This window comes from Mandrillus leucophaeus, unplaced genomic scaffold, assembly GCF_000951045.1.
Source record: "Mandrillus leucophaeus isolate KB7577 unplaced genomic scaffold, Mleu.le_1.0 Scaffold1232, whole genome shotgun sequence".
Lineage (NCBI taxonomy): Eukaryota > Metazoa > Chordata > Mammalia > Primates > Cercopithecidae > Mandrillus > Mandrillus leucophaeus.
The window spans coordinates 855815-866893 of record NW_012100677.1 but is presented as its reverse complement, the minus strand read 5'-3'; the positions used below and the strand labels follow the sequence as shown (position 1 = coordinate 866893).

General features: G+C 36.9%; 1 protein-coding gene across 1 annotated transcript in view; it reads left to right on the top strand.

Moving 5' to 3' along the window:
- The window catches only part of LOC105533247 (FAS-associated factor 1), a 266264-nt gene that overhangs the window by 112815 nt on the left and 142370 nt on the right, over positions 1-11079 (top strand). Inside the window, exons 4-5 of the mRNA XM_011971639.1 lie at positions 8955-9081; positions 10069-10133. Coding sequence (XP_011827029.1) covers positions 8955-9081; positions 10069-10133 — 192 coding nt within the window. The remainder of the gene's footprint in view (positions 1-8954; positions 9082-10068; positions 10134-11079) is intronic.

Genomic DNA, 11079 nt, shown 5'->3' with positions numbered 1-11079 from the left:
TAAACATGTTTGTGTGTGTGTTGTGCCTATTTCGGTCTATGTGAGCCTGAAGAATATATATATATATATATTCCTTTTTTTTTTTTTTTTTTTTTGGAGACAGGGTCTCACTCTGTCACCCAGGCTGGAGTGCAGTGGCACAATCTTGGCTCACTACAACCTCTGCCTCCTGGGTTCGAGTGATTCTCGTGCCTCAGCCTCCCGAGTAGCTGGGATTACAGACATGTGCCACCACACCCGGCTCATTTTTTTGTATTTTTAATAGAGACAGAGTTTCACCATGTTGGCGAGGCTGGTCTTGAACTCCTGACCTCAAATGATCCACCCTCCTTAGCCCTCCAAAGTGCTAGGATTACAAGTTTGAGCCACCATGCCTGGCCTTAAACTAGAATTTTTTAAATTGGAGCACAATTCAAGTATTTAAAAGCTTAGGCTAGTACAATAAAAAATTTTTTCCATTTACATTCTATACAAAATGTGGTTGCTCATTTTTATCTAAACTGCCTATATATTTTGGACACCCATTATGGAAGCGACCACAGGACTTCTTCAGCAATCCTTTGAATATGTATTTATATCACTTAAACATGTGAAAGAGAAATGGAGCTACATAATTGAGGTTGTAGTCTATAATCATCCTGTGAAAATTATACTTTGCCACTCTGGTTTTTAACATTTTTTAGAAAACCACAGAGAAGGAAACTTTTTCCCCTGCTAATAATATGACTGTGCTATATTATACCGTACTGTACTTGGTCTGCAAAAATGTTTATTACTTTTCAAGAGACCAAACTTTTTTTTTTTTTTAAAAGCACTTTATCTCACTAGCCCTTGTGAAAGAAAGATAATATTGAGTTTCACTGCTTGGCCGAAATTGCTGGACATAATTTAATGAGATATTTCTTTAAAGTGCTTGAGTCTGTTTTTAATGGCTAGAGTAGGTCATACTTCCACTCTTTAATGGATAAATCCACTAACATTAAAAGGTGGCTAACTAGCCCCAACCAAAATTTTTAATTATTCTGTGTCCTATCTGAGAGGTGACAGGTAACTTTCACTTCATTTATTTCCCTTCTCTCACCCTCACCATTATATGTGTTATTTGGGTGGTCCCATCAGCAGAGAGAAGCCAGTTTCATATAGTGAAGAGCAGTGTTTGTAAGGCTAGCACACTATTTAGGTTATTTTGAGAAAATGGTAGTGTGGGATTGGGAGGCTTTGCCAAACTAAAACAGTCACAACCTCGGTAATATCTTATTATTACTGAGTAATAATATCTTGTTATTAGGAGTTCTGCCCTCCTATAATAACCAGTTTCATTTTTGAGCAGCTTTTTCTATTGTCTTCCTTATATTAATTTGAAATACGTGTAATTGTACTTCTACCCATTGATTCTGCTGCTTTCTTCCGATTCTACTCTTCTCCTACATGACTTTGTGTGTTTTAAGACAATCATCTTTCTTTCTTTTTTTTTTTTTTTTTTTTTTGAGACAGTCTTGCTCTGTTGCCCAGGCTAAAGTGCAGTGGCACAATCTTAGCTCACTGCAGCTTCCTCCCCACGGGTTCAAGCAATTATCGTGCCTCAGCCTCCCAAGTAGCTGGGACTACAGACATGTGCCACCATGCCTGGCTAATTTTTGTATTTTGAGTAGAGGCGAGGTTTTGCCATGTTGGCCAAACTGGTTTTGAGCTCCTTACCTCAAGTGATTTGCCCTCCTTGGCCTCTCAAAGTGCTGGGTTTACAGGTGTGAGTCACCGCACCCAGCTAACAATAATCATTTTGCTATTGACTTTCTTAAACTTTGAGTTAGGAAGGAAATATTTGAGACCAGCAGTTACATTCAAGTTTTAGATTTTATGGATTGTAGTTGTATGTCCTTTAGCTGGAATAATTTTGATTCTTACATCATATCTCTGGCCCTACAGACACAGTTTCTTTATGATCATTTAATTTTTTTTTTCTCATCCTACCCTTGTTCCTGAGCCCCCGTTTAATGATTTTCCCATATTTCTGGATACCTAACTAGGTAACAATTTATCCTCAGTTGCTTGGGTGAAACAGTGTGGGGGCCTTGTTGACCCTGCCTCCTTGGGAATTGTTCAGTTCTCAGTTGACAATGGAGAAGGAGAGGCAGTCCAAAAACTTAACAACAAAAAAAGTTGTAATGTAATGTTAAAAGCATTAGTTTATAACTATGGTTAAAGAAACATTTATTGAATGCTCACTATGTACTAGTCAGATGAATATAAATTGATAATTTTATATTATATGATTAATGAGAAAATTGAGGCAAGCATGAGATGCTAGAGAAGTATAGATAATGGGGGTGAGTTGTAACTTTCAAGAATGTTTGCAGGCAAGAACCTTGTTTGCCTTTCTCCCCTCTGTAGCTCTAACACCTAGCCTAGTGCCTGGCATGTAACAGACACAGAGTAGTTATTTGTAAATGGATTTATTTTTAAATAAAGAAAATAAAAGAAAAAAAGACTAGAGGAGGTGACATCCAAATTGGATTATAAAGAATGAGTCACAGCCAAATAAAGAGTCAAAGGAATCATATTCCATTCATTCCATTCAGAGAAAAAGGCACGATTTGATGTAGCAAATGAGAAGATATGTGTAGGTAGGGTTACTGTTAGTGCAGAAGAAAGTGGGGGGGAAGGAAGATAAGAGATGAGGTGAAAGTGAGTAAGTCTTATATGACACATTGAGAACTTGAACTGTAGAAAGCAGTAAAAGACTTTTTTTTTTTTTTTCCGGAGATGGAGTCTCACTCTGTTGCCCAGGCTGGAGTGCAGTGGTGCAATCTCAGCTCACTGCAACCTCCGCCTCCTGGGTTCGAATGATTCTCCTGCCTCAGTCTCCCAAGTAGCTGGAACTACAGGAGTACACCATCACACCCGGCTAATTTTTGTAATTTCAGTACAGACTGAAATTGTCCATATTGGTCAGGCTGGTCTCGAACTCCTGACCTCAGGTGATCCACCCGCCTCGGCCTCCCAAAGTGCTGGGATTACAGGCATGAGCCACCGCACCCCGCCAAGATTGACGCCTTTCACCACTTCTATTTGACATAGTACTGGAAGTTCTGGCCAGGGCAATTAGGCAAGAAAAATAAAAAGAAATAAAAGGAAGAATTAAAATAATCTCTGTTCACAGATGATATGATTTTATATGTAGACAACTCCAAAGATTACATTTTTAAAAAAACTATTGGAACTAAAAAATGAATTCAGCAAAATACCAGGATACCAAGTCAACACACAAAAATCACTTGCCTTTCTATAAACCAACAGTCAACAAGTTGAACAGAAAATTACAAAAACAAGTCCAATGACAACAGCATCAAACAGAATAATACTTAGGAATTAACTAATAAAAGAAGTGGAATACTTGTACTATGAAAGCTACCAAACATTGCTGAAAAATTAAAGAAGATATAAATAAATGGAAACACATTTCATGTATATGGGTTGGAAGGCTTAATATTCTTCAAATGTCCATAGTGCCCAAAGCAGTCTACAGAAATCCCTATCAAAATTCCAATGATGGTTTTTTGCAGAAATAGAAAAACTTATCCCAAAATTCATATGGAATTTCAAGGGACCTTGAATAGCCGAAAACAATCCTGAAAAAGAACAAAGCTGGAGGACTCACTCTTCCTGATTTCAGCGTTTAGTAAAAAGATATAGTAATCTAAACAGTGCAGTGCTAGTATAAAGACTAACATGTAGACCAATGGAATATAATAGAGAGCCTCAGCACACCAGCATGTTATGATAAAATGGTTTTTGACAAGGGCACTAATCCCATTCAGTGGAGAAAGGGTAGTTTTTTTCAACAAATGGTACTGGGAAAACTGGATATCCACATGCAAAAGAATGAAGTTGAACCCTTACCTAATATCATATGCAAAAATAAACTCAAAATATATGAAAGACTTAACTGTAAGATCTAAAACAATACAACTGTTAAAAGAAAACATAGGGCAAAAGTTTTGTGACATTGGATTTGGCAATGATGTCTTGGGTATGACACTAATGGCACAGGTAACAAAAGAAAAAATAGAGAAATTGGACTTTGTGAAAATTAAAAAGTTTTGTGCATCAAAAAATACTAGCAATGGAGTTAAAAAGGCAACCCATAGAATAGGAGAAAGTATTTGCAAATCATACATCTGATATGGGATCAAAGTCTATAAAATATAGAGAACTCCTAAAACTAAGTAATATAACAACCCAGTTAAAAAATGGGCAAAGACCCAGAGCTGCAAGACTGCTACTGCTGTAGTTGTTCTGGCCTGGGAACCCAGCCCAGCAGCCTTGACAGTCTCTGAAGTCACCTGAGCTGCTCCTGCTTGGGTCTAGAATCCCTCCTCAGCAGAGTTCATATTTTTCAGGTGCCTAAGCACCTGAAATCCCTCTGTCCCAGAGCCACCCCAGCTGCTGCCTCCATGGGTTCTTTGGCCCAGGGACACAGCACAGCTACTGCATGTGTGCCTGAAAACAGCTCTGTGACCACTCATCACAGGCTTCAAACCCACCACTACATGTACCTGAGGCTTACCCCAGCAGCTAGGCTACTACATGCTGCCAGCCCTGGCTGCCACAGTTTTATGTGTATAAGTAGCTGATCCTGCCCTTGGCTCCTGCCCCAACCACTGTGCTTGCAATCACAGATGGCCCTGCAGCTGCCCACATATACACAGATAGTCTAATTCCTGTCACCCAACCCTAGCTGGCCCCTGCAATTTAGCATAAGCAAGCTTCCAGCCCTGACCATCCCACGTGTGCTCTTACAGTCTTCCCCATCTCCTGTTTCTGTCTCCAGCACTGACCCCAGTGCATAAGCCTACATCTGGATATGCTGCCAGAGGCATGTCTGCAGCCAGCCTCTACATCAGAGGATGTGCATTTCACTGGCTCTGGCCTTCATTGTTGCTAGCCATGGCCCTTTGTTGCTGGACACAGAGGCATAGCAGAGGACCCCAGTAGCCCTTGCAGCCTCTGCAGACCTCCCACAACTTTTGCCATCAAGGATCACACAGGTGCCAATGTCACAGACTCTTAACTGTCTGAGCTGACAAGACTCAGTGTCCCCCCTAGACCTCAAGTCACCACACACACCACACTTGGTGTCTTGTGCCCTTAGACCCAGTGCCACAGCATGCCCCAGAGTGCCTCTCTCCTTCCCTACCCTCTCTACACACCCACAGGTGAAGGTCTGTCCTTACTGATGGCAGCCCATAAAGTCTGGAAGAGGTAACTTTTTCATCAAACGCACGCATACCTTTGCAAGAATACAAGGATCATAAGGAATTTGGGAAAGATGATACCACCAAAAGAACACAGTAAACTCTAGTAACTGACCTCAAAGAATTAGAGATACATGAATTGCCTGAAAAATAGTTTAAAATAAGTTCACATTCAGCCTGGGCAAGTAGTGAGACCCTGTCTATACAAAATATATAAAAGTTAGCTGGATGTAGTGGCACGTACTGAAACTTCCGCCTCCCATGCTCAAGCGATTCTCCTGCCTCAGCCCCCCAAGTAACTGGGATTACAGGCGTCTGCCACCGCACCAGGCTAATTTTTGTGTTTTTAGTAGAGATAGGGCACCACGTTGGCCAGGCTGGTCTCGAACTCCTGACCTTAAGTGATTTACCTGCCTCGGCTCTGAAAGTGCTGGGATTACAGGCATGAGCCACCACTCCTGGCTGTACTAGTTTTTAACATAGTGCCTTGACATAATAGGTAGTTGGTGAATGTTGCTGAAAGGAACATGTATTTCAATTATAAGCTTGCTTTAATGCCAGTTATGAGTTCTAAATTTTTGCCTTAAACGGTTTAGTTATCATCTCCTGCAGGAAGTTTTTCCTGATTCCTGCCGCCTATGATTTAGGTCCTCTCTTCTTAATCTACATGTCATAGCACTAATCACTCTGTTTATAATATATGATGCTCCTTGGGAGAGGATATACTGTATCTTTCACACAGGGCCAAACGATGTAGCACTTAACAGTGATTTGTAAATGTTTGTTAAATGTTAAAGGTAATAAATGAATGCAATAAACAGCCCAAAGTATAATCACTAATTTTTTAGCTGTTTTTAAAATTATGAATAAATACCTTTTCTGGATTTAAAGAATTTTAGGGAAGCCATGACAGATACCAAGAGATTATCTATTCTCATCAGCAAACATTAATGAAAAAAAGTTTGTTTATCTTATTTTTTAGAAAAAGCTCTTTATAACCTGTTAGATGGCTAAGAAAATATGAAGAGACTGGGAGTTCCTTATACATAATTAAATAGTTCATTCTTGGAAATATTTCAATAATTCATATTTGAAATATACTTTTTTCAACAAAATTGGCTTTTTAGATACCTCCCTTTGAAGATGTTGTAGTTACAGGATTTTATTTTCTGGGATTTTAAGAGGTTTGGGTATTCTATACTTTGTGAAGGGAAAATGAATAATGGAGACACATGGAGAATATTAAAATCACTATCTTAGTATGAAGTAAGGTCCTGTTGTTATAGAAGGAGCTAATTTATTGAATGGGATTTAGAGAAAAAGGATAGATGTGGGACAGTAAAGTAAAAGGGGTAAGTATAGAAAGATGTATATGTAGAATACTCCCTTTTTTCTCCCCTGTGTCTCCCACCCCTTGTTCTTAACCTGATGCCTCAAAGGAAGGGGTGAGTACTAGGCAAGATTAAGAAAAGACTGAGATGATAGCTTACCGGATAGAGGATGTAAGAAGATTTGTCATACTGGTCCTTTGTTTCTTTTCAGTTGCCTGTGAACCTGACTAGACACTGTAAAAGAACATGTGGTATATCTTGTAAATCTTGAGCCTTTACCTGTTTAAGACTAAGCCTCAAATTTAAAGGGAACTTCATGCTCCAGATATTTGACTGCCTGAAACACAGAGGGAACTCAAGCACTGTTGTCCTAGTAAATGTGTTGTTTTGTGGAGGAGGCTCCTTCACTGCTCTAAAATGAGACGGCATTGTGGATTTTTAAGCTGTTGACTAGCTTAAACCAGGAGGAGATCTTAGATCTATGAACAAACTATTAAGGGAGGAGAACCAATGTTTCTGTGAGAAGTAAAGATAGCAGGTAAATGCTTAAGGGAAGGACCATTTATTTATTCATCCAACAAATGTATCTTCATTATCTTGTCTATTCAAAGCATTAGAAAGATTGTCTTAAAGTTGAGAGGGAAAATATAATTATGACTCTCTGCATTAATGCTTGGGTATGCCGAGGAGGAAATGCTGACATTTGACACTAAGTCAAATGAGAAATATCTTGACTTCCTCATTCGGAACTCTTAGAATCACTAGATTAGCAGTTTTAAAAAGTGTTTCATAGGGTCTGAGATCCTTTGGCAATACCCCAGATGTCAACAGATATAAGGAGGAAAAGGCCAACTCCAAGAGCATTAAGCTCCCCACTGACCTCTCCCTGTATCAACCAGAGTAGTCCTACTTTTATGTATTGTAATATCCTGTTTGGGCCTAGGGGAGGGAGGTAACCCTGTGAAAATAAGTTAGAAAACCGCCGATAACAGACTTTTAAGATCCTTCCAGCTTTAAAATCTATGATTCAACAACTGTCTGACCTCGGACATTCCCTCTAGCTAAATTTTTATGAGTCCTTTTTTTTTTGTTTGTTTGTTTGTTTGTTTGTTTTTTTTGAGGCAGGGTCTCATTCTGTCACTCAGGCTAGAGTGCAGTGATGCAAACAAGGCTCACTGCAGCCTTGACCTCGTGGGCTCAAGTGATCCTCCTGCCTCAGCCGCCCAAGTAACTAGGACCACAGGTGCACACCATCATGCCCGACTTTTCTCCTTTTTTTTTTTTTTTTTTTTTTTGTAGAGATGAGGTCTGGCAGTGTTGCCCAGGCTGATTATGAGTCTTAGATTTTATTTCTATTAATGCTCTTCTGGCAAAATATTTATGTTATATTAGGTTATTCTGCATAGACTGAAGTATCAATTACTTTCCCCATTTTATAACTTAAGTACATAGTGCCACATTTTAAAAGATAGAAATTTTATTTACTAAGTAGTATTTATAGACTTCATTTATTGAACATAGGACAGATAAGCATGTAGCCAGATATCTTGCTTGGACCCTCTTCTTACCCAAGGCATGAATATTCAGCAGTACTTACAGCCCAGTCCAAAAGTTTTACATCTCAGTATTTCAGAATCACATTCTAACCTAGAGAATAACAGCCTAGTTCTTTGAAGCAGATGTTTTTAATACCTTTTCAATTGATGTTGCTAAAAACAAAATAAACAGAGCATATTCATCAGTGCTCAGCAGGTAGTAAATTCTCAATAACTTTTACTGAATTAAAACATTATTATTACAACTCGTAGGTAAAACATTGTTATTACATCTCATCTTCAGTTTACAAAGAGCTTTCATATATAGTGTATTTCATGTTATCCATAACAATGTGAGGATAGTGTACCATATTTCACAAAGAGAACCCTGAGAACCACTGCAGTAAGGAAGTGGAAAGTTTGAAAATGCCACCATTGCTTCTACCTACCAAATACAAATTTGTGTGAACTTTTTGAGAGACTCATAGCTTACTTTGTCTCTGACTTCTCCAGTTGTACCCATTTTCTCATTTGTTTTGCACTTAATTGTGTACTGTATGCTGGGGAAGAAACAGACAAAAATCCCTGTCTTTATTTAGTTTGTAAGCATTCTTCATTTTCCCTCAGTCTGCAGCCTTCGGTCTACAGGTATCAGAGAAAGTTTAGAAAGTATGTGAGCCTTACAAGGAAAAAATAGTAAGCTTTACTCTAGCAAATGAGTTTATTTGATAAAAATTTTATAATGCTTATGTCTTGTTGTTACTATATAACTTATTCTTAGAATTTGATATGCAAAAATCAATATGAAACTAATCAGGACTTTCCTTAAATAGCAAAGCACCGATGTTCATATGGTTAGTGATAGCGATGGAGATGACTTTGAAGATGCTACAGAATTTGGGGTGGATGATGGAGAAGTATTTGGCATGGCGTCATCTGCCTTGAGAAAATCTCCAATGAGTGAGTATTATTAGCTCTTTGGGTCCAGCAATAGAATTCTTTCTTCTAGTACACAAACTTATGAAGAACATTAAACTTAAACATCTCTTACTGACCTCCAGGAAAGATAAGATAAAAGAGAGTAAGGGGAGATAAAATAATAGAGAGTAAGCATTCTTCATTAAAACCAGAGCCTTTTGAATTTTGATTTTATTAAACTTAAAAATTCTCAGTGCATTAAGAAAATTCATTAAAAACGCAAGGTAGTGTAACTTTTGTTTTACATGTATAATTAATTATGACTGTCTCTCTTTAAACCTAGAGGCTGATTAACAAACAGGTGTACTTTCTGTGACTGATACTTGTTTCCTCACATCTTATTAAGAGATACCAGTTTTAAGAGTAGTAATATTACTCTTCTATTCAACAGTACCCATCTTTGGAGGGAAAAAAGTAAACTAAATGTGCCATCTGTTTCACTTCCACTTACAAGATGCGTACTGTAGAATAACAAGACATGCTACGTGCAAAATGACCACTAAAATAATAATGACCTATTTACTTTGTGAAATTAGAGAACTCCTGTGGGCAGAAATAGATGTGATGTTTACATAAAATTGGTTATTTTCCCAATTAATGAAGTCTTTAATATCAGACTCATTTAATATAATGTAGTCACAAGATGTCTATTTCAAGAAAACATTGAAATCCTAAATGACAACTGGGCACATATTTTAAATGCTTAGCAGGATTGTGTCAGTTGGTTTTTCAAAATTTATGAGCTTGGAATATTTTAAGGTTCTTTTTGATTCTGGTTTGATGAGATCTAATATATGTTGAGTTAAACCGTCCCCTCAGATATATCACAGAAGCTAAAATTTAATTTTATTTCCTCTTTATTGATTAAATATATTTCTTATATGTGGGATTAGATGTTATGTGGTTTGTTTTTTGTGTCTATTTGTTTTGTTTTTTTTGTTTTTGTTTTTTCTTTTGTTTGTTTTTTAGTGCCAGAAAACGCAGAAAATGAAGGAGATGCCTTATTACAATTTACAGCAGAGTTTTCTTCAAGGTAGGGTTAGGATATTAACTATATAAAATTGATGCTGTTTTATGCTACTGTGGTTTTTCTTGGGCAATTTTAATTATATATTGTTTAAAATTTCTCCGTAAAGTATTCAAAGGATATACTGGTTAATTTATGTAGTCCTAATGGTGAAACACATAAATAACTAGTAAACCGTTTATACCACTTCAGAGATGGATTCAACTTATTTCTGTATCTTTATGGACGTTCAATAAATGGATGCTAATTTAATATTTTTATTATATTCCCAAAGGACTAGCATATAGGATACTGATTTTTAGTATATCTTAGGACAGTCAAATGGAAAGTCCTTTAACATAATATTAAATTTAAAAATACTTTAAACATTTTAAATCCAAGTGAATTTTTTCTTTTGATTTTTTTCTTTTGGAATCGTTTTACATTTCTTCCTTAAGTGTCAAATATAAAATGTTTTATATGCATTTGAGAGTCTGCTGAGGTGTTCAAATATAAAGAGAATTAATGTTTAATCCTCAATTTGGTGTAAATGATATTGTTTTAGTGATATTTTCTGTTGAAATATAATATGGAAACTTTTAAAAGAAACAGTTTTTTCCCTCTATTGGAATTCTGGAATAAATGAACTGAAGTGGGAAAATAAAGTTAATGTAACTAGGAAAATCAGATGAAAGTGAGTAACCAAGAATTTCTTCTTATAAATGGCATGGTTTTATAGCACTTATTAAATTCATTTGCTAAGTGTACTTAAAATTCCAGCATTGAGTATATCAGTATAGGCCAAGAAGAATTCTAAAAACAAATGAAGCTCATTTCCAAGCTCTTAAAGAAATGTTTTTATGTTTAGTATGCACTAGACATTAGCCCCAGCATTTACTTAAAAGTCATTGATTAGACTTGTGAAATTTGAAGTGAATTTGAAATGTATTTTAATTAATAGAGTCAATTTTTCC